Source organism: Cydia splendana, chromosome 18 (assembly GCF_910591565.1).
Source record: "Cydia splendana chromosome 18, ilCydSple1.2, whole genome shotgun sequence".
Classification (NCBI taxonomy): domain Eukaryota; kingdom Metazoa; phylum Arthropoda; class Insecta; order Lepidoptera; family Tortricidae; genus Cydia; species Cydia splendana.
In genome coordinates, this window is record NC_085977.1 from 12216713 (window position 1) to 12241149 (window position 24437).

At 38.6% G+C, this 24437-nt stretch overlaps 1 protein-coding gene across 1 annotated transcript in view; it reads right to left on the minus strand.

Moving 5' to 3' along the window:
• Positions 1 to 24437, minus strand: part of LOC134799097 (neuroendocrine convertase 2) — a 110159-nt gene that overhangs the window by 46075 nt on the left and 39647 nt on the right. The window contains exons 2-3 of the mRNA XM_063771488.1: positions 22865 to 22969; positions 4118 to 4355 (exon numbers count right to left, since the gene is read on the minus strand). Coding sequence (XP_063627558.1) covers positions 4118 to 4355; positions 22865 to 22969 — 343 coding nt within the window. The remainder of the gene's footprint in view (positions 1 to 4117; positions 4356 to 22864; positions 22970 to 24437) is intronic.

Genomic DNA, 24437 nt, shown 5'->3' on the forward strand with positions numbered 1-24437 from the left:
AGTGAAACTGTTGGTAAATACCACGTGTCAGACTTGACTACATACCATCAGAAGAGTGGTGATGAACCTGCAGAACCTATCATGCCACAAAGGAAGAGAGGTAGACCGCCGAAGCGAACACCTGCTACCCCTACTCCACCTGCAGCTGGTGAGAAGAAAAGAGGAAGACCACGCAAGAAGCAACCTGTGTGTCGGCCCATGGGCGAGGACGTACCCATGGCCCGAAGGGGGAGCCTGTAGCACAGCCCTTAGTTTCCACACAGACGTGTAGACACACCCTCATACACACGTCTGTGAACCCCCTAATCTTCGTACACTCACCATTCATCACATTCACTCAATCAATCACTCAATCACCTCGCGTGCGCCATGCTGGCAGTCCGATTCCGTTTGCCTATCGAGATGCAACGCACGCGACCTTACGACAATTTTCAGTGAGTGATCCCTTCTTTAGTTATTCGTGTAAATCACAGGACCCCTTCTGACCATCCCCGGTTACACTATTAAATTCTTAACAAAAAAGTTTAAGTATATTATTTTTTTTGATATGACGCACCATATTGATGTTATGGCTAGATGAACTTCGACAAAATTTAACCGTTGAAAAACTTGTTGAAGATCAATATATTATATAACATAGTACGTGATAGTACTGAAACAAATTTTACACGGAGAATAATTTTGCAAGCTTATTTTCCGTATAAGATTTCTTTCAGTACTATCACGTAATATGGTGAGTCTTACCAAAAAGTTGCATGTAACCTGTTTTGTTTAAAATTTATTAAGGATTATTTCTTACCTTGAGACTTTATTCCTAACTCTAATACTTTACTCAAAAATTTAAAATAACCGTCACCCGGGACATATTTCATGCTAAAGGGGGTGTTGCGTCAGAGGGAGGGCATGGGACACTAGTGTGCGTAAAGCACCATACCCATAGATAGGTATCATACTACATTCATTGAATGCTGGCTATAATTTGTTTGTCTTCCCCATACATTAGAACACAACTTGACCGAATCAAGGTTCAAAGACCTGTCAAAAGAATCCTCGTTCAATTTCTGTCTTTCTTTTATTTTGCGATCCTGAGCAGACCGTCAGTACAGCTTGTAGGAGGTATTTCCAAGACTCTATTTCCCTTACGTCGTTACCAGTTAAGAACCTATCCCCTGTGGTCATCAGCGTTTTTACGAGCAACGTGCCCTGTCTAAGTCTCTGAATTTTGCAACAACATTAATAGTTTCAAACGGTCAATTATATGAACAAAAGTTTTCGTATGCACCCTGAATAGGTATTTTAGTAAAATAGACATCAAACATGTGGTAAATATTGACTGTTCATTTCTTTCTTTCTGTTTTTCTTTCACTAATAAAGTGCCGACTAATCGGCCATTTTTGCCGACTAGTCGCCGACTAATCGCCGACTACAAATGTGGCCGGATAGTCGGCTTTCCCGACTAGTCGGTACATCCCTAATTGCCGCCTTTAGGGCGACATAAAATAGTAGAAATTAAATAAAATGGAACTCAAAAATGTCCATACTAAATTATTGCCATGTGTAAGCATTTTACGTCAACAATGTGACAGTTACGTAGAAAGTGGCGCCCTCATTTATTTTCTATTATTTTATGTCGCACTATACGAGTACATAGGTGCAACAAAATCAATCGCTATATTATATATAATTTTTGGTTAACCGCGAGTTCTCAGTTCGGGGCGAACTACTATACTAGTATTATATAAAATAAACATTATCACAGAAAATTTGAACGAAATCATAAACATTGCCGTTCCACTTTACCAGTACCTACCTACCTAATTGGAGTTCGCGCGGGAAATGGAAACACAAAATATTTTCAATCTAATAAGACCGTTCAGTTCAGGTGTCTTTTTTACCTCGGGCATACAATACAATTGGGAACGTTCTCATTTCCTTTGAGTAGTCCCCTCGATTTCTATAGGATCCCGTCACCACCCAACAAACAATTAGGCGACACTTAGCACTTATTTTATCACCTAAAGACATAGAACAGCTGTAGAATAGCTACATATTCTAAACTTACAGGCTCTGGTGATATCAAGGTCTTTAAGAGATCCATGTATAGCTTTAAGATCCACAGTAGCCGTTTTGGCCGCTATAATGTATATTAAGCAGCTAGTATTATAGCTCAAAGTGAATTCTACCACCTTAACATCTATATGAGTAATAAGCAGCTGCAATTTTCACTTAAGGTTCTAAACAGGCGATAAAAAGTATTTTATAGCTCCGTGTATCGCAATCGCTACTTAACTCTCTTGTATCACTTACAGTCGAAAAGAGAAGTTACGAGTCACTATTATAGATCATGTAGTCGCAGACGAGCGTTATTCAATACCTTAGTACATCTTATACTGTTAATAGAGTCTTACTTGCAACCTAAGCCTATAGCGCCATGTTGAGATGACCGATGAATCAATAAGCAAAACAAAAACTATTAATTAGAACATAAATACCTACTTAATAAAAATCGATACTTTTACTCAATCTCAATATTGGCTTAATGTTAGTATTGTTATATTTAAAACCGGATTTCACGTTTATTGTGCAATTTTTCGAAAATTAAATACGGTGGACCACAAGTAATAAAATATTATATTCAGATAAATATGCAAAGGATCAGAGGATTAAAATTTTGTTAGTAATACATATAGTTATTGACAGTGTAATTAATTTCGCCATCATAAATCCGCAGATAACGCCGGCATCAGTAAACTAAAACAATTATTTGCTTTTATTTATCCGCCATTACATTTCACTTCAAGCTGTCACAGTGCAAGCTTGCGAATAATAATACAAAATGGAAACATTGCAACCAAAACAGATTGGGCTAAGGAAAAAATGCGCAATTACCTTCTTGAGTGTTACAAATATTGACTTTGAATGCTAATATACCATCTAAAGCTCAAAGTATCATCTATATGGCCCTACACTACTCCTCAAATATATAGGGTATGAACCTCTGGAATGAACAAACGCTTATGTAGAACTCTTTTAACCCTTATATTTAGCGCCTAATGTTAGTTGGGCAGGACTCGAGTTTGAGAGAGAGTTATCAAACAAAAAAATATTATAGAATTCGGACATATGACTATTATTTAAGTTTGGCAACGTATCAGCATTGCGATACAGCGAGGAAATGCCGCCAGCATCCTTGGTACAATGCCTCAAGGGCCTATTTTAGATTTAAGCTAGTTATTAATTTCTTTTAGTAATGCCACTGTATATATCTTGTTTGTAAATGAATGACCTTCGCATTTAAGTTTCTGTAACCTTTTTTGAAATCTGTTAACAATATTTAAAAAATAAACTAGTATAATAAATGACTTTAAAGACCATCGTTTATATAAAACCTATAAAAAACAAAGTTATGACGCTATGACCCGGAAATTAATTTTAAATTAGGTCAACACTACGTTTGAGCTGTCTCGAACAAAGGACCTCGTCAACTCATTTTCATCTCGGCGAAGGAAAATAAAAGTGCTCCAGTATAAAGCGCTAATTTAAATGTAAAATCTATGCAAATGGATTCTTGTGAAACGATAGTGATGTGAGCCGGTTTAATGTAGATTTCATTATGCAATGTGTATGAATTTTGAATTAGATCAGGGTTTCTAGCACTTCCGCGTGGAAAATTTTCGATTCATTCGATCTAATTTAGGTAAGCACAATCATTTAGCTATTATGTACAGTCAGGTGCAGAGAAAAGTGACTGCCCCCCTGCATGCCTAGAATTTTATATTATATGCAAAGGTGCTAAGCGAATACTATTGCGGTCTGTACACATATCATGCGAAAGAATGATATTCGTGAGTCACTTCGTATGGTCTTCTATCACTACAACTATACTACTAAACCATCTTATACCATCTCTACTCAGCGACTATTTATCAGTGATGACTGACTATTTATGATGGCAGTTTTTACAACGCATCATCACATCGCAGGCTCAAAGCGGCGATCACGAAAAAATCCTTTAACTAAAAGTTCATATCTTTCAACTGATCGATGAATGAGGCGAGTTAGATGGCCAAATGGGGATCAATTTTTTTTTAATGAGCTTCCAGGTTACATAACTTACCATCATCCATGATGGCGGTGGTGACATTGACGCCCGTGTACCCCAGCGCCCAGGCCGCCTCCACATTGAGGTCCAGCTTGGGCTTTCCGCCGTTCTGCCCCGTGTTCTTCAAGTACCATTGTAGGGGGAAGTAGGGGTCCCTAGGCTCGTCGGCGGGCGCGGCGGTCTCCGGCAGGCGGAGGGGGCGGAACCCGCGCTTCACTCGCTTGAAGCCGGGCTGCTGGACTGCTGTGTGTATCTGCAAACAAGAAGAAACATATTTACCGCCTTATTCATAAACGCACTACAAACCTCAATTAGCTAATAAGCTTTTGTCTTTATCTGTCCTTTTGACTAATGTATTTGTAAGAAAGGGATAAAACATAATTCAACTAAATCTGTCCCGTAAAGTTTTATGAATAAGGGGGTTAGGCTTCAAGAAAGAAAGAGGTTCCTATGGTTCCTCCTTAATTTGTCCGCTTCAAATCCATATTATAGACAAACTTTTTTATAGTAACTCGTGGTTTTTCTTTCGGAAAGCTCAATTTAAGGGCAGTTGCGCCAACCACAGCTAATCACTGAGCGGTGAAGTATGAAACTTCCTATATAATAGAATTTAGTGAACGCTTTAACCGTGATAGAATTAGACCAAGAAAAGTCTGCAGCGATTTTGATAGCCCACGCAGTGCAAGTGTTATTTAAGTATACGTCATAATTTCATAGTAAATTCGTTTAAAATAACAGTTGTACTGCGTGGGCTATCAAAATCGCTGCAGACTTTTCTTGGTTTAACTTTAGAATCTTTGGTGCAAGTGACCCTTAGGGCCACTTGCACCATACAACAACCCGGGGTTAACCGGTTAAATCTGGAGTTCCCATGGTTACCAGTACAATTTGACACTGGGTTAACGGTTTAATCGGTTAACCCCGGGATAGTGGGATGGTGCAAGTGGCGCTTAGTGAAATAAAGAGCATTGAATGAATGAATGAAAACATTTATTTTCAGGCAACTATTGGCATTAATTAAATGGACAAATTCCACAAAACTGTGTACTGTTTTGCGGAATCGATTATTTTATATAAAAAAATATTTGTTACTTTGTTACATGTATCCTCATTCCTATAAGATTGCAATCCAACTTGTTTGCCGAACAAATTATACGCGGTCAGCCCTCTCACGTCTACATGTGTTTACACAGGGCAACGACGTAGGTACATAAACGCCGCAAAAGCACTGACGTGTTCGTAAAAGTATAAAACTTTGCCCGGAACATAACTTTGCGTCACAGGTCAGTAAAAGCGAAATTGTAACTACCTTTAAGTTATTTTGCTTTTACTGAACTGTAACGCGGTGGGCAAAGTTATGTTAAAGGGCAAAGTTGTATACTTTTACGGTATTGCGTATGTTTCTTCTTTAGAAGTAAGCTTTAGAGGAGCTCAGTTTAAAAATGGTTTAACTCTATCAATGTGCCATCAGACTAGCTTTTGTAGCTGCCATATCATAAGAATTAAGTTAACAAAGTCTACGCCAGTTTAGTAAATATCTGAACTATATCAGATTAGGGTTTTGTCCAGTTTTTGCCTAAACAATAGCTAATCTAGTTCAGTTCGGGATCAAACTCAAATAGTATGGCTTTGTAAATTCGCACTCAGGTCGAGCATGTGGCGCAACAAACACAAAACAAATGCAACTTGTTCACAGCTCGCAGATTGCATTCCGACTATCTCGAGCGTACGAGTAGACTACCAACCACAGACTTTCTATCAATGTACCTTTCGTGTCATTTAAGTGGTCTTTTCCAACATGCACTCTAGTCGGCAGTCGTTCGCGGCACAACAAACATAAAACAAACGCACACAGCTACAAGCAATAAGCATACGAATACGAAACTTCCCGATAGTATCACAATTCCACGAGCGCATTGTCGTCCTAGTTACTAAGTACCCTAGGATTCACTGTATTGAAGCGATCACTAAGAATACCATGCGTACCTAAGCGCTCGTTTAATTGCGAAATAGAGCTGCATGACTCAACTACATCCTACACCATTTTTTACTACAATAAGGGCCAGTAGAACTATCCCACTAACTCGGGGTTAACCCATTAAACCCTTAATCCAGTGTCAAATTGTACTGGTGACCATGGTAACTCCAGGTTTAACCGGTTGCCCCGGGTAAGTGATCTGTTATTCCAACTTGTTTGCCGATCAAATCGCGCGTGGGCACTGGCCAATCACGATACAATTTGTATGTCTGACCTTAATCTTGTTTTGAAGGAACAAAATTCGTGGAGCTTATGAAAATGAAAATTAAAAATGATTTATTCACTAACAACCAATGTTTAACAAAATACAGGTTGGTGCCCCTATATAAATACCTGTGTTAAGGAACACCGCTCTTCCTTAGTGATTAACTATAAACTAAAAGCAAAAAACTGTAACTTACATATACCAATAAGTTTGATTGATATATTGTATGCCTACAGGCTGGCTAAAAATAACTGCATTCCCGTTGCCAGGGAGGTTTTGAGATTATACTGAGCAACTTTTACTATGGGACCAACCCCGAAATCGCGAAAAAAAATTTGACTGTTTCATACATTTTGGCTGGTATATTTCCTATGGGAAGGTAAATCTTCTTTTCGCTATTTCGGGGTTGGTCTCATAATAAAAGTTGCTCAGTATAATCAATCCCAAAACCTCCCTGGCAACGGGAATGCAGTATTTATTTTGCCACCGTGTATATATCTTATATTTTCAAATTGAATTTCAAGCTAACATGGTACTTTAACTTTATTAATAACCGAGAAGATATCATGTGCGACTATGTCGAAATTAGAGATGCACCGGATATTCGGTTACTAACCGGTATCCTGCCTATCCGGCCATCATTTTAATATCCGGCCGGATACCGGATAGTAACATTGCTTGATTTCGGAGTAAACAAATTGGATTTAAGAAACAGTCACGGTCATAATCGTACTTGTTTATTATTTTAAAACAGTTTAAACATTCCACTGGCTTGCACGCGCACTCTTTTCGAACCTAGAAATGTGTCCGCGCGAAACGTTCACTAGGAAACAGGTCAAACCTGCAGAATGCGCACCTGAAAAACCGAAATGTAGGTATAGATCCGCTGGCCGAATATGCGGCGGCCGGATACCGGATATTCGGCCGATGGTCAGGCCGAATATCCAGTATCCGGTATCCGGCCAAACAACTATCCGTTGCATCTCTAGTAGAAATATTAGAAGCTCACAAAAACAAATATAAGTTTTAAGTTTTATATTCCATGTAGTTTAGTTTTATTATTGTTTAGTTTGTATTTTTTGTCTCAATAAAGTCTCACATATTTAATATACATGATAGGTTATGACTAAGCCCATTTTACATAGTATTAAGAATATATTTCGACAGGTATTTACGAGAAATTGAACATCATGTTTTTCCTATATTAATGTAAGTACATAAGTAGGTAGCTTACACTTCGAAAGCTAAATGTAAATCTCGACTCGACACGGAAATCGTCTTAATACCTGTCACCGTAATTGATATATTACCGATAAATATTACGTGGATCCAAAGAGATTGATAGATGGGAGTTTTCTCAGTGAATCAATTTATTTGACGCGTAATTCGAAGTGGCACAGATTCGTGCGAAAAGTACATCAATCAAGCTTTAATCCTGGCGGACATATTGTGATATTGCGCCGCCATTTTAGGCTGACGCGGGTTTTATTGTTGTTAGGGTTCCGTACCCAAAGGGTAAAACGGGACCCTATTACTAAGACTTCGCTGTCCGTCCGTCTGTCACCAGGCTGTATCTCACGAACCGTCTAGCATTTGAAATTTTCACAGATGATGTATTTCTGTTGCCGCTATAACAACAAATACTAAAAACAGAATAAAATAAAGATTTAAATGGGGCTCCCATACAACAAACGTGATTTTTGACCAAAGTTAAGCAACGTCGGGAGTGGTCAGTACTTGGATGGGTGACCGTTTTTTTTTTTGCTTTTTATTTCGTTATTTTTTTTGCATTATGGTACGGAACCCTTCGTGCGCGAGTACGACTCGCACTTGCCCGGTTTTTTTTTTAAATTAACTTTATTACTTGTCTGATTTTTGGCGTTGCGAGGTTTGGCGCTACAATACTGGTAGACGTTTTTTTATTTATTGTTCGCTGTGTTAGCTTGTTTAGTTTAGTTTAGTTTATTTATTTCATAATGATAAATTACAGTATAAATTATTCTTACGCTAATCTATATGAATTTACATTATGATCGTCAATAATCTAGCATGCAAACGTAATTATAAAATGTCAACAATGATAATCAAATTACAAATTATGAAAACTACCAATTTATAATTTAAAAAGAAATTTGAGAACTATCGTCAAATTGAAATAAACTCAATAAATAACAGAATACATGTCTAATATCTCATAATGATCGTAATACTAAAACTAAGAGCGGTAATCATAGGTAATAAGTTCCTGGCTCCAATTTCACCACGGTGACAGGTGCGACAATTGTAAAACATCACTGTTGCTGACGTCACAGGCATCCATGGGCTACGGTTACCGCTTACCATCGGGCGGACCGTATTCCTGTTTGCCACCATCATTGTTTTATTAAAAAAACTTTATTATATCGGAAAAAAACAGATATTTCTCTTGCTAAGTTTATGACAATTGTCACAAGAAACACTACAATTGTCACGAAATTCCGACATATCACTCATTACCTGTCAAGAATTACCTACAATTCTTCTAAATCTTGACAATTGTCAGAAACTTCGCATTAGAAATATCTGTTTTTTTCCGATATAATAAAGTTTTTTTAAATAATACAATGATGGTGGCGAACAGGAATACGGCCCGCCCGATGGTAAGTGGTAACCGTAGCCCATGGATGCCTGTGACGTCAGCAACAGTGATTTTACAATTGTCGCACCTGTCACCGTGGTGAAATTGGGGCCAGAACGAATGTCAAATAAAATCAATTTTACATAAGCTAAGTATAATGTCAAACAGTTATTTCAATTTTAATTTCATGTCTTCGTCCACTGAATATAATGGGTTGGGTGGGCTTGTTAGGTAAAATCAAATATGGATTTACCGAAAAAACATATCCATTGAATACCTATCTAATACCAATTAAGGAAAGCTATACGTACCTACCTATCGTGCACATTGAATGAATCAATGTCTAAGTCAAATAATACATTATTTAGAATATTAAAGTACTTACCTTCAATAAGAGGATGAGGAAAAGTGGATTTTTTTTTGTGTGTCATTGGATTAAGCGGTAAGTAAAATATGCCCGTATATGAAAACCGAAATCAATACAAAGGCTTCATTTGAATATCTTTCGTATGATATGCTGATAAATTTATTATTGTGCCGTACTTTGTACAATACCGTAAAATGGGGTGAGTAGGGATTGCGAGGAGAGTCGGGTTATGAATGGGGAGAGAAGGACAGGGGGTGAGATGGTTTTTAAAGACTACTGCTACCTAAACAATGTATGTATTACTATTACAAATGGAGCTATAGTAATATTCATAATAAAAAAAATCGATTCAACAACGTTTCAAAATCACCTTTTGTATGAAATTCCATCTCACCCCAACTACGAGGGACTACGGGGCGAGGAGGGATTTTGTGTTTATCGGTAAAGTTATGAAATGGAACTACCCAAAATCATAAAAAAAACTAAAAACAAACGTCCGGACCATTTATTATATATACTTACCATTCAGTTTACATATGTAATAAAAACTTTTTACAAAAAAAATGAAACCGACTTCAAAAAGGATGAAATAAAATATTATCCTTTTTTATGTCTATGCGTTACCAACTGATATGTTTGAAGTCGGTGCCAAGCCAAATTTTGAAGCATACCATGACTTTGGTGCGATTAGATAAAGATTTACCTACGTTGGATTGCCTTACACGACGACAATGAACGTACTTTCTCTAGGTACAGTCGACGTTAAAAATATGTTTACACTTTTCGCCTTATTACAAAGGAGTAAGGTGCAAAAGTGTAAACACATCATTGACGTCGACTGGACCTAAGAACACACCTCAGAACACACGATCAAACCTTCTTGGTGCAGTCCGTACCATATTTGTCGGCACATTAGTGTAAATATAAATGCATTTTTTTGCCGTCGTATTTTTTAAAGATCATTTCTTACTAATGCTCGAACAGTCTATAGCACGCAAGTGTGGGATTGGGACTGAGTTATTTCCCGTCCCTCATCCAGAGGACTACATTTCAAAATATAAAACAATTCAAGGAATTTACCTTCTTGCCAAATTTCACCTAAAGCAGTTCAGTTGTTTAGCCATGAAAAGGCGACAAAGAGGCAGACATTATAATAGTATAGTTCTAATGGGATTTATAGCCATAAAGCTGATTATTTTTACTGGTATTGTTACTACTTGGCTTGGCACCGACTTCAAACATATCAGTTGGTAACGCATAGACATAAAAAAGGATAATATTTTATTTCATCCTTTTTGAAGTCGGTTTCATTTTTTTTGTAAAAAGTTTTTATTTTACCATTTTTAGTTTTAACGCATTGTTAAGAGCGCGACGCATGAATGAAAAACAAGATCATGTTTAACACTAAATTCGTGTACTTTATTACTTTAGTAAATATGTAAGTAATCAGGAATTTTCTCGAGTCCGTCTGGGAAATTATAATTCCTGTCAACTAAATCCATCCGCCCTCCCCGCCACTGACCCAATCCCTCAGCCCCCCGATCACTCAACCTCACAGCAGATCAACCCCTGATCCAGGAACCCCTCGATCCTGAACCAGCAACCCTTCATCCGCCATTCCCCGACCCCTTAATCCCTGACCCCTTAACTTCTAACTCTAACCCCCGATCAGTAGCCTTACCAGCTTACCACGAGTTTGACATTGATATATTCGCTAGCATGTGTGTAACTTACTTCCTATGCATCTCGCTCGTACTAATCTTAATGTGAGCGAGATGCATAAAAAGTTACATTTAGATGCATAAGACGTTAGCGAATATGTCAATGTCAAACTCGTGGTAAGGCTACAGTTGCAGTACATCAAATTGGTGGTTTTCGGAAGCAAATGCTCGAGTTACTCTAGAAAACCCCGAAATCACTTAACACGTGCCTTTAAAAATTGAGGAGTTCCCTCAATTCCTCATGGATTCCATCATCAGACCAGAACCAAAAATAATTCGGAAACACCTTGGAGGTAACTTCTTCCAAACAAAAAAAGAATTACTCAAATCGGATCACAGGTGCCGGAGTAATCGCTGAACATACTTACATTTAAAGAAATCATCATCATTATCATCAAAATAATCATCATCATCAGGTCTACTTCATCAAATTGGTGGTTTTCGGGAGAAAATGCTCGAGTTGCTTAAGAAAACGCCCAAAACACCATGCATCTGCCTTTAAAAATTGAGGAGTTCCCTCAATTCCTCATGGATCCCATCATCAGAACAGAACCAAATTAAAATGGGACCAACTCGGAGGTAGCTCCTTTCAAACAAAAAAAGAATTACTCAAATCGGACTACGGATGTCGGAGTAATCGGTGAACGTACATAGAAAAAAAAAAATAGCCACAACCGAATACAGAACCTCCTCCTTCTATGAAATTGAAGTCGGTTAAAAATAAAATGTTATCGAGGTTTGAATGTCAGTTTTCTCCCTACTCACCCCATTTTACGGTACCTATGCTTAAAAAACAAATCTCCGGGCCTATTCTTCAAAATACATGAAATATGACTTTAAATTCAGAAACCACAATGTTTCAAAATTGTATATGAATGAAGCACAATCAGCCTTCTAAGAGAGAAGATTAAATTAATATTATCTCGGCTCGAGTTCGGTGACGGCACATTCACTAATTCGCTAATCACCCTATTCAGCCTGTCTTTGACAGGATTTTCAGCCGAGGGTATGTCTAATACACGGTCTAATGATAACATTAAGAAGACGTGAGCACAGACTTGAGTAAATACCACATGTATTACATCTACTAAAATCTTAATCGGCTTTCTCATTAAGATTTTTTTATCCTTAACAGTAAGTATTGCATGGTAGCTGATAAACAGACTAGTAATTTATTTACCGTATGGCATTACAGTTACTGGATTCAATTTAATTATTAATCTAGACATTGAGGTTTACACTCTTCAGATACTCGATGGCCCTTTGACTGAGGTTCGCAAGATCTTCAATCCGTGCCTTGAATTTGGTGACAGACTAGTAATGCTTTTTGTGAACTATTTGTGAACGGTTTGAAGCGAGTCATTGACCGAATGACGTGAATTTTAATGGGTGAGTTCTTTTGTGTAGTGTGTGTATATAGAACCTGTTGCTACATCGGTTCGGTTACAGAAGGTACGGCACACGTAACATTTGGGTGCGAAACGACAACACCCTTTTACATAAGAAAACATTTATTTAGGTAGCAAAATGTACCGAAATTGTATGCTTGACAATTGTAGGTTTGACCTTTTCACTGCCGGGATGATTTCTTCAAAACGGATAACAAACTCGTAGCCATAACAAGCCTGAAAATGCCTAATAAAGAAAAATACGCTTGTAAATTTTTGCACGCGACTTCAATGATGCATGTAAATAAATATTTAGGCTTGAGTTTTAATTCAATTTTATACCTACTACACTAAACTCACGACTGTGTGAAACAATATTTGAAAATTCTGTGATTTTTATAAAAAAATAAATAAATAAGTAAATTGATTGTTGATTAAAAAACTGAACGTGGTAGGTGAAACTTAAGAATATAGAATTTTAAGACTATATAAGTGAAGCCCTTTATTACAGAAGATTTTCAGTGTAATATCTTTATAAATATGAAACTTCTATGGACATGTCCTTGGCTTATATGGAGCAGACCCGCTGTGTAATATATGAGCTAAGAACACAACCCGCTGTGTAATGTATCAGCGAAGAACCCAAGTAAGTTTTAATATAACGAGTCCAAAAATATAACGCAGAAACGTACGTGGGCGGGCCTGATTAGGGTTGTCACACCCCAGGGACGGACCGTCTTGTGATTTCGGACGTCATTCTGTTTTATATACAAGGCCGTGATGCTTAATTTATTTATAAGACGATCGGATTAGCCTTATAGTCCGGAACGCTCAGTCGCTGTAAGCAAGGGTTGAAGTCCCCCCGGGCTGTTTATGAACAGTACAGTGGAGTATAGCGTTAAATCTTCTATCGAAACCCAAAAAAAGTAAGTAGTCCTGCCTGCGAAGCTGATAATCTTAGGGGGCCCACTGATGTCCGCCGGACGGTATCGGCCTGTCAGTTTCTTCTAACTGACAGGCCGATACCGTCCGGCGGACTGTTAATCAGTGGGTCCCTTTAGGTCTTAGAGCTGTTTATAGGACTAATTATGTTAATATACCTATGGTATACCTAGAACTCAGAGCTACGTAGATTTAATAGTCGCGATAACAAGTACGGCTTATATGTGATATGAAATAGCCATGCTATTTTTTAGCTTCAACCATAGACTAGGAATCCTCTAGACGGAGTTTAGAGCAATTATTTCATGAAACCGATGCTGCCAAAAATAAGGGGGTGCGGGGCGTCCCCCCACCCCCTTATTTTTGGCAGGTGAGCGAGGTCCCGTGCCGTGATTGGTCCGTTCAAAGACACGGACGTCACACAAAGACACTTTCGACTCGAAAATGGAGTAAAACTATCGTATTTGTGGCAGAGAGGGTAGAGCTACTATGCTCAGTCTGGAGGATGTCTTGCCTGTGGCTTCAACCGACACACTGATATGGTGTGAAATGTATCTTTCGAGAGTTTCTCACCATTTTATCAGATTGGCTATTCTGACATATCAGCCGTTGGTTCCAGCAATGTGCTTCGTCCACTGTCTCTTAAATCTATATAGTACAGCGGCCCAAGGGCCTTATACACTGTTTGATGTGACTGGACAGTATCCTACCGACGAATGGTATCGTTGTGTTCGGTAGAGTTTACTGAGTACGAAATAAGAACTCGTCACTTTCTAAGACCGTGGAGGGGTTAACTGTGACGTCACAAAGATGGCGGTCCCGGGTTCAAAGTTTAGATTGTTACTCGGCAAGTTATTATCAGATTTAAAAAAAATGAGGTGTCCTATGAAAGCTGATGAAATGTATAATAAAACATGCTATATAACTAAAAGTGTAATTTAATTATTTTATTTTTTATTTGCATAAATACGAAAACTTTACATTTGTCTTTTTTTTCTCACCCAAAAAACACAATGAAAACGGCCACTTAGATAAAAAATATGTCATATAAATAATTTAGGTAGGTGATTAAGCTACACGTTACTTCTTAAATTTTGTGAATCCGATAATAAACAAGTAAAATACGATGATTATACCGCGGGCGCGGCGCAGCGAACCGCGCGCGCTCGGTTACTTGGAGGCGCGGGCGCGACTGAGAATGCTGTACTGTATATCAAAAACAAATTAACATTTTAAAACAAATGCTATATCAAATGAAAGATATTTAAATAACCAATAAAACGTGGTTATAAACTGGAGCTTGTCATCTTATACATAAGTATATAGTAATAAACATAAAATAAAAATCCATAGAAGTATTCACTTTACTTTTATATTTAAAAAATAACGATTATTAGTGAGAGTTATCGAAAATAATTATCATTATGAACCAAATTCATGTTATTAAGCATAAGTTTAGTGTCCTGGCAAGCGATATCTCTATAACTTAAAAACTTAAAAAATAAAGTAAAATAAATAAACCATTTATTCACGGAAACAGCATTTACATAATAGGTATTACCTCCGCCAAACTGTGTAACAGTTTGTTGGCAGAAATAGGCTCCTCTCTTTACATACTATTTTAGGCTATTTTACTTATTTAGATATTTAAACTATTTTAGATGCTAGTATAAGTTACAAATATAAGTTCAATATAACATGACATTCTTTAACTTACGTTTATCCTAGCTACATATTGTTTCAACATGAGTTTTTTTTTAATTTAGACTTAAATACATTTTTGCTGGTGCTTCTTATATTCCAAATATTTAAGGGTAAGTATGTTATTATAAGTAAGTTTTACAGACAGGACCGAAAAAGAAGTAAAACGACGAATCACCCTAAGTTGGAAGAAATACTGGTCACTAAAAAGTATATTTAAAGGCAAATTTCCGCTCCGTATCAAAAATAAAATAATGGACTCGAACGTACTACCAACTCTTACATACGGTTGCCAGACATGGGCTCCAACAACATCCTGTAGAAAAAAGGTCAGGACTTTCCAAAGAGCAATGGAGCGGAGTATGCTAGGTTACAAGCTGAAGGACCGCATCAGGAGCTGCAACATAAGGTCTAAAACAAAAATCATCGACGCACTAGAGATGACAGCGAAACTTAAATGGAAATGGGCCGGACACGTCGCAAGACTAAACGACAACCGATGGAGTCAACGTGTTGTGCACTGGTTCACCAGACGAGCAGAGGGCAAACGAAAACACGGACATCCTTTTCGCCGCTGGAAAGATGACATAGTGGCAGTGGCTGGAAACCACTGGACCCGCTTGGCCCAAAACAGGAACGACTGGCATGAGATGGAGGAGGCCTTCGTCCAGAAATGGATGATTCCCACGTAATAAACCAATATTTAGTTTACCACCTAATTTTAGTTTTTAATTTTAATTTAGTTTTTAGTTCTATACGTTAAATAAGTTAATATGTACCTATACCTTTCAGGGAAATAAAGGCTATTTTTATTTTATTTTATTTTATTTATTTATGTTATTATAGATTTTAGGAACGAAAAAATTCGATGTTGTAGATGTAGTGTACGGACGCCCGGCCGGAAGCACGGGCTGCTGATCACGTGTAGCGTCCATTCAGCCCAATTCCCTGAGGTTGGAGCTGCAGGTTACTGTCCCGGCGGCATTTCCATACCATTCTCCTCAAATCTTTTTGTTTTCCAGCAGAACAGATGACATCTTTAAGTTCGACATCCTTTAGTTCGTTTTCTTTCAGTGTGTCTCTACCGAATGTATTATATCGCGGTGCCGCATACATAGTACATTCTGCTAGTAAGGTACTCCTTACCACAGTGTGGACAGGAGGTGTCTCTACTAATTTCCATTATCTTAAGAGGTCTGTTGAGGGTGTTATGACCAGTAATGATACCCGTCAGTAGTCTCAGACTGCTCTTACCTAGTTTCAAAAGTAACATCCGCTGACATAGGCAGAGCCGGTTCCGGACCCATATATTCCGTCTCCGCCTCCATCCTCGCCAACAAACTGCAATCGCAGTTTGGCGAGGAATTAAATTTGTGACAAAATGTTGTGTACTTCATGATAAATAAATTTAAAAAAAAATCCTCGCCAGTTCGTGCGCCGTCTCATTTCCCGGCACTCCCTAGTGTCCTAGGTACCCATGCCACCGTGACACTTCTTTATTTGCCTATCGAGTTAAGCTCCTCTCGACATTCTCTCACGAGAGAGGAGGTAACCTATATTTTCTTTAGTGACTTTAGTGCTGCTGACTATCTGTATATATTACAATAGCGCCTTCTTGCTGCACACTCTCTTTAACTATACGTGCACAGCGGGCTATTGCACATACCTCTGCTTGGAACACGCATATCTGCACAGTGATATTGATACTTGCTCTCCCAGTTTAGGGATCACTATGCTAGTTTCGTTGAGCTTCTTCTTGAGCCATTCGTAAAGCAGATGGTCGTCGGGTGTCCGACTTCCACCTTCCAGTTGTCTCTCTTTCCTATATTGTACCCTGTATTTCTTATCAAATATCTCCTGCCTTTTTATAACGGTATTGGCCATCAACATCTCAAATTTTGATAGTGCCTCTCTTTGTATCAGCGCGTATCTCTTGTCCATGTAGCTTCTTCTCCATTCCTTACATGCTTTTCGTTCTATATCACTGTTCAGTAGCTCTTCTCCACCCCATTCCAAGCTTCAAACCTAGTATTACCCCCAATTGCATATGTCGGGGTCGTTCTCATATCCCATATAGCACCCTGGGTAGTACATATCACCGCCTTGTAGATCCAGCGGATTTCTACTTCACTCGTGTCGAGGTTCCTCTAAAACTCTAAACAGTGGATGCCCAGAAAGCAGCGGTGTTGACAGCCCTGACCGTCGCGTCCCTCAGGTCAGATTCCGAGCATTGACTATAGTGCCCTTTTGCATTGACATAGTGTTCTTATGGCTTTTGCCATCTGCTCCTTGATGTGAGTTATGTATCTAATCTGAGCGTACTGTCTAGAGTAACTTCCAGATATTTCAGCTCATTCGCCATTTCTAGTTCTATACCTTGCATCTTTATGGGTTTCATCTCTTTTATTCTTCTATTAGTGAATAACACTAGCTTTGTTTCGACGGATTGAGATCCAGTCCTCTCTCTCTATACACGTATATCTCTTACGACCCTAAAAACCGTCCCTCTCACTAGTAACACTCCGTCGTCAGAGTAAACCTGCATGTACATACCCCCTCTGTTGAACTCTTTCACCATTGAGTCTAGCAGTAGGCACCACATCAGGGGGGACAGACACCCCCCTTATGGGAACCCTCTTCTTGGACTAATTGTTTAATCTCTAATCTCAGCTGGGAGGCTACTTTCGACTTTGAGCCTTGACAATAATGTACTCAAATATATCTTGTGATGATAAATCAAGTAACTTTTTACGTCAAAACGCCGTAAACTGTGTTTAGTCACATTTATTAGATTACCTTTTCATGCTTGGCATATAAATCATAAAAAATAATAATAATAAATAATACAATGAGTCCAATCGACACTGAAGTGACTACTTTTTGGATTTTTATTGTTTGCTTATTTATATATACTGTATGTCTTTCCCATCACGGAACAATGGTGTTCCGGACCTTTGGGAGGCGTGCGCGGAGCCGAAGCCAACACGTAGAGGCCCTTTTGACACTTTAATGAAATGTAAGGGGTACACCGAGCGGAGGCTGCCCTTGCCCGTGTCATGGGACGCACGCAGAGGCAGCACCCGCCAGGGTGTAAGGACTATTGAGAGTTGATGGAATCTAAAATGAACTAGGTTATTGGGTGAAAGCGATGGACTAAGAACTGTACGGCTACCACCAGTTTTGACATTGACATAACGCTCACGTTTACGTAACTTACTTTCTATGCATCTCGCTCGTACTCGCATATGCGAGCAATAGTGCAAGCGAGATGTACAGAAAGTAAATTACGTAGACGTGAGCGTTATGTCAATGTTAAAACTGATGGTAGAGGCTCAGAGCTATGGGGTAAAAAACCGGACGCCTGCCTAATAAAACGGTATGCAATTTTATTTCCGGCAGACGGTGACTCGCCCTCACAAGATGGGCCCCCACAAAAAGCGACATCTAGGATGGCTCAAGGGCAACACCGGTGTGAGCGGCTCAGGGGTGTCGAGAGGTGTGCGCCGCTTTCTACCCAGTGGCTGTTAACAGCCACTGTGCCAACTCGCGTCTTATGCATATTTCACTTCCACCCCTGGAGCTTATAGCTCTAACGACTCCACTCTGGCCGGCCGGCTAAGGCAAGCCAGAGGCAGAGAATCCTGTCCCACCCACCCTCCTTGCGGGTAACAGAACTCTCCAGGAGCACTCGGGTACGTGAGGTCGCTAATCCCCAACAGCTCGCCACAAGCTGCCCTGCGTTGACTGATTGCACTGGTAAAACCAGCGGGCGATGGGGTCGTCACATCCCTATCCCTATATATACTTATTATTAGATGACAAGCACCAGTTTATAACCACGTGTTATTAGTTATTTAAATATCTTTCATTTGATATATCACTCGTTTCAAATTGTTAGGTCGTTTTTGATATACAGTAGGTACAGCATTCTCAGTCACGCCCGCAGCTCCAAGTAACCGAGCGCGCGCGGTTCGCTGCGCTGCGCCCGCGGTGTAATCATCGTAGTTTACTTATTTATTATCGGATTCACATAATTCAAGAAGTAACGTGTAGCTTAATCATCTACCTAAATTATTTATATAACATATTTTTTATCTAAGTGGCCGTTTATTGTGTTTTTTGAATGAGAAAAAAAAGACACATGTTAAGTTTTCGGACTTTTGTAAATAATAAAATAATTAATTGAATTACACTTTTGGTTATACAGCATGTTTTATTCTACATTTCATCAGCTTTCATAGGACACCTCATTTTAAAAAATCTGATAATAACTTGCCGAGTAACAATCTAAACTTTGAAACCCGGGACCGACATCTTTGTGACGTCACAGTTAACCCCTCCACGGTCTTAGAAAGTGACGAGTTCTTATTTCGTACTCAGTAAACTCTACCGAACACAACGATACCACTCGTCGGTAGGATACTGTCCAGTCACATCAAACAGTGTATAAGGCCCTTGGGCCGCTGTACTAATAACTCTGCGTGCTTGTGCTTGTTACGCTTACAGTCATGCAGCGGTGGATGATATAAGCGCAGTTAAGGTCATACCATCGCCATCGTACCAGCCGAAATGTCAAATATGCTGATCTCCTTCAATGGTCCCCAAGATTTTAAATAGATAGTCAGTCCATTTCTCGTCACCCTTATAACTTTTACTACTTAAATTTCCTACTTATTACTTAAACTCACTCATACTTAAATCTTCTCTCCGATCCGCGCATGAGCTCCAATCACCCAGTAATTGATAACATTGAGCGCAGTCAAGGTCATGTCAAGTGCCAATTAGCCTTCTATTATAATAGCTGGCGATGGCGTCAGCTTCAATCGTTTATCAACTAGACGTTTAATCAGCGAACCAGACTGATTATACTGTTTTTACGAGATTTACATTTTTATTACTCCTCCGCGACATCTGCAAAGCTTCATTTCGCTTCGCCGTTGTCAGATATAAAATATTTTTCATCACACTCGCTCAGTAAATGTGGAATTGCACGCAGGTTTAGCGGGAGTTATAGAAAAAGCGTTCTCCCTAGGGAGTTATGAAGCTTCTAGTGCCATAATTAACAGTTTTTTTTGCTTTATACTTAATTTTTGTATCGCAAGTGTGATGAAAAACATTGTGTGTAACTCGGGGCGTAATAATATTGCAAACTCGAGTCTAAAAATCGCTCCGGCAAGCCGTCGCGATTTAACTTACTCTCGTTTGCAATATTCAACTTACGCCCCATGTTGCACAATGTACTATTAGTAGTTTCTGTTGCGATATGGTTCATTATGCACTTAAAAATCCTCATTAAAGTAGGTATGACTCGCTAGACCGGGCCGGGCCCAAGCCAATGCATCCGACACGTCATTTTCTATGACGCAGGGGTCGGAAACCGGTATTTCCTCCATACAAAAATACCGGTATTATTTCGTTCCTTTTCGTTCTTTGGTTTATTATTTCACTTTTAATGGGACAATCTATTAACACAAACTCGTTACCTAAATATTTGATTCAGTCCTACGTAATGAGTATAAAATAATTCAAAATATTTAGCTATTTAGGGTTTTTTTTTTAAATACCGGTTCCGAGCCCTGCTATGACGGCTGATCGGTGATCATGTGGTGCTACTAGCTACTACTACCACAGAACAGAAAACGAAGCGCCGGAAGCGTCCGTAAGCCGACAATTCTTATATTAGGTAATCTTGTTACTAAGAAGATTTATCTTATCAATTTATCAGCTGAATGAAAGAGTTATATGCAAAAACTAGAAATAAAAAGACGCAAAAGTCCCAAGTAACTGAAGTAACTAGTTCTATTTATTCTTAACCTACTACTTATTGGAAAGGGCCATTCGCGATGGCGAGGCAATGTCAAGCATCGAAGCAAAGGTCAGTGTTAAGTCAATATAAGAAATACGAGTATATACTCGTATATATAAGTGTATTAACCCTTAAAGAATGAGTTAAGTACTTAACTCATTCTTTTTTTATTGAATACAGCCTTTAAATATATTGCAATACCTAAATACAATTAAAGTATTTAGTAGTGACTTACCAAAACGTTCTCAGAAAATTCGGTATACATATGAAGTAGTACACGTCAGAGGTAAAACGTAATGACTTCTATACATTTATGGTAAGCCTTTAATTAAATTAAAATAGTAAGAACCCTTTTTACTTATTTAACCCATTCAATAAAATAAAATATTTTTATCCATCATACAACTGGCTTCAAAAACCTAAATTTAAAAGCAATCAATAGTCAATACGTAACTCAACTGAATATTTTCTTTGACTTATTTGATGCAATATGCCCCGTTTACTACACCCTTGACTTTAAATGTACTTCAGTAGCTAACTAGCTACAGAACAGTAAAGCAGCTCGGAGCGGAAGTGTAAGCTTGTAGCGATGTCGCATCCTTTGAGACGGAGGATTAAACGGGTACTAAAGTAGTATAATATACCGGTAGATACACAGACTTAGTGCAGGCATTTAAAGTTACAGCTAGTTGATAATGGGATTATGAACTTGAACATGAACGAAGTTGTAGCTGTAAGTTTAACTATAGTACATTATTGTCGAGGCTCGGAAGTAGCTACTTGCAGGCTGAGGATTCGTTTTAAACGGACGACCTTGGGAGTCCGTTTAATTGAATCCGAAGCCAGCAAGTAGCCTTCCAGCCGAGTCATATATAGTGCTTTTCTCAAAAATGGTGCAAGAAATATAAATATCATAGAAATATTTTACAAAAGCAACGTTCTTACGTATATATTTTCACAGAAAAAAGTAGAAACAATTGAAAAAATTAGCTTTGCCGCCTTTTTATTTAAAAAAAAAGAAGTGTATTTTTCTGCCGAAAATACGTCAACCTATTTGAGACAGCTAAATAGTCGCGGTACTAATCATCTGTTTGGATGTTTAATGGGCCTGTGCCTTCATTTGATATGACCATTTCAACTTTTAAAAAGTTTGGAACTCGACAAATAATGGAATTTGTATGCAACATTGCAGTCCCAAAATCGAGACTGCAATGTTTTTAACTTTTTAATTTTTGACTGACCATAAACTACGCGCTTCGCGACCTATTTTTTAAACGGCAAAGTCGACTTTGCCGTACATTTTTGAGAAAAAATATTTACGTATACGTAAATATTTTGTACCTACCTTCTCTAGGTTTCTAGAGTTGAAACTGATATATAGAGTTTCAGTTGTGTTGAAATGAGATATATGTATGTATATTTTGTATAAAATACGAAAAAATCAATAGACAGAACAGATCAATATTGGCGTACATTTTTCTGCCTGTGGTGTGTCTACGTTTTGAGCACAGTGTTACGGATTTTTAAATTACTTCTCTGTTTGTCTTTCTTTTCTTATAATGCTGTGGTTAGTTTATATTCTAGAATTAGAAAGAGAACACTGACTTTTACGGGCGTGTACTTTATAAAATTACCGCGTTTATATGACTTAAAGTACGTGGTTTCATGCTTTCTTATTCATCTGCCTAAATCTGCCTGAATCAAACAATACTTTTAAAAGTGTTGTCGATTAACTCTTCCTAATTCTGAATACCAGTGTATGTGGACACTCTTAACCAACCACAGCTGCGGGCGCAGCACGGTTCCATTTTTATCGCCTATCACTATGCGTGTCCCTTTCGCACTTACATACTTGTTAGAACGTGACAGGCATGGCAAGGCATGACAAGCGATAAAAACGCGACCGTGCTACGCCGCCTGGACATTATATCTATGCAATAAGATGTGTTATCACAGAACGTGTCCACTGGTACTTACAAGAGGGTGCTGTTTCAGCAACCTGGTGTGCGAGATGGACCGGCGCGGGCGCGCGTGCGGGAGGCCCCGGTGCGCGAAGTGCCAGTCCGTGTCCGAACCCAGCAGCTGCAACAAAAGATAACATATCGTAAGATAAGATAACATATCGTAAGATAAGATATCATATCGTAAGATAAGATAACATATCGTAAGATAAGATAACATATCGTAAGATAAGATAACATATCGTAATATAAGATAAAATATCATAAGATAAGATAACATACTACAACAAGCAAAACTTTTCAACACTAACCCGACTATGTTTGTCGTAAAAACACCTCTTTCAAAATCAGTTAAACAAGTAGCGTATAACACCCGTGGTGTAATAATAAATCTATTGCAACAGAATTTATCGAACTCAGCCGGAGTATTATGGATGGCTTTATCCATGTTTATCCACGTGATAAAATAACTGTCATTTTTTAACACCATGGGGTAGAAAGTGACGGACACCGTTTTATCACGCTGTCACGTCGTAGACAAGAACGACCATCATATCCGTACTGTTAAAAAAAAAGTTCTGACGACAAGATGAAACATACGACAATAAACAATAATAATAAGCGTAGTCGGAAATAACTAGCCACAGATGGCACGGCGCCTTTATCTTGTACTTGTAAGCTTAAGACATGTAAAGCGCACATTTTATTATCCTTTTAGGCATCATAAAAAAGATATAGCGGCCATTTAAAAAAAATATGCGCCGCACAATTTTTTTACCACTGACTCCTCCTGCTACTGAGTCTTCTCTTTAATAAAAACAGTTGCCGGACAGCGGCATGTCCTGAATTTTTATGAAACGAAACGTGAATTACCCAAAGTGACACAAAAGGGCTATTGTTAAGCGAAATAAAACCGCAAAAACTCAGACATTGTTCTTAACTCCGGATGAAGCAAATTATGTTTAGCCGCATTTCGCTTTTGAAAACTCTTCACAAAGTTAATGAATTTGGGGTGAGGTAAAATTTTGTAATACGTTTTACCCGATAATAGGTAAATAATGTTGTAATTATAATTAAGTCTGCTGCCCTGAAGCTTTGTATGGCTCGTAATTAAAAACGAATCAGACCTCCAAGGACACTGAATGGATTTAGGATGATTTAGGTATTTTGTTAAGTTTGGGAAATGACAAACTGCCCGATTCGAACTTTAAGATACGTCAATTGATAGATCTAGAAACGATATGGATTAGATAATGTCACTTATACTATAAGGTATGCATCTATGGGCCTTAGTAACCCAATAAATTTTTTTTAGCCTATTATGGTGTCTCACTGCTGGGCAAAGGCCTCTCGCCTTGTCCTCCACGACTCCCGACATAGCGCCAGCTCTGGCCAGTTGTTGAAGATGTCTAGGTCGTCCCGCCATCTCCGTCTGAGCCTGCCGCGTCTGTGCCCTTCTTCTGTCCACTTGGTAGCTACACTAGCCCATAATTCTGGATGCATGCGGGCCATGCGGCAGACGTGACCGGCCCAGTCCCTCGCTAAATTATATATTTTTATTTTATTGAATAAACGGGCAACCTTTTTCT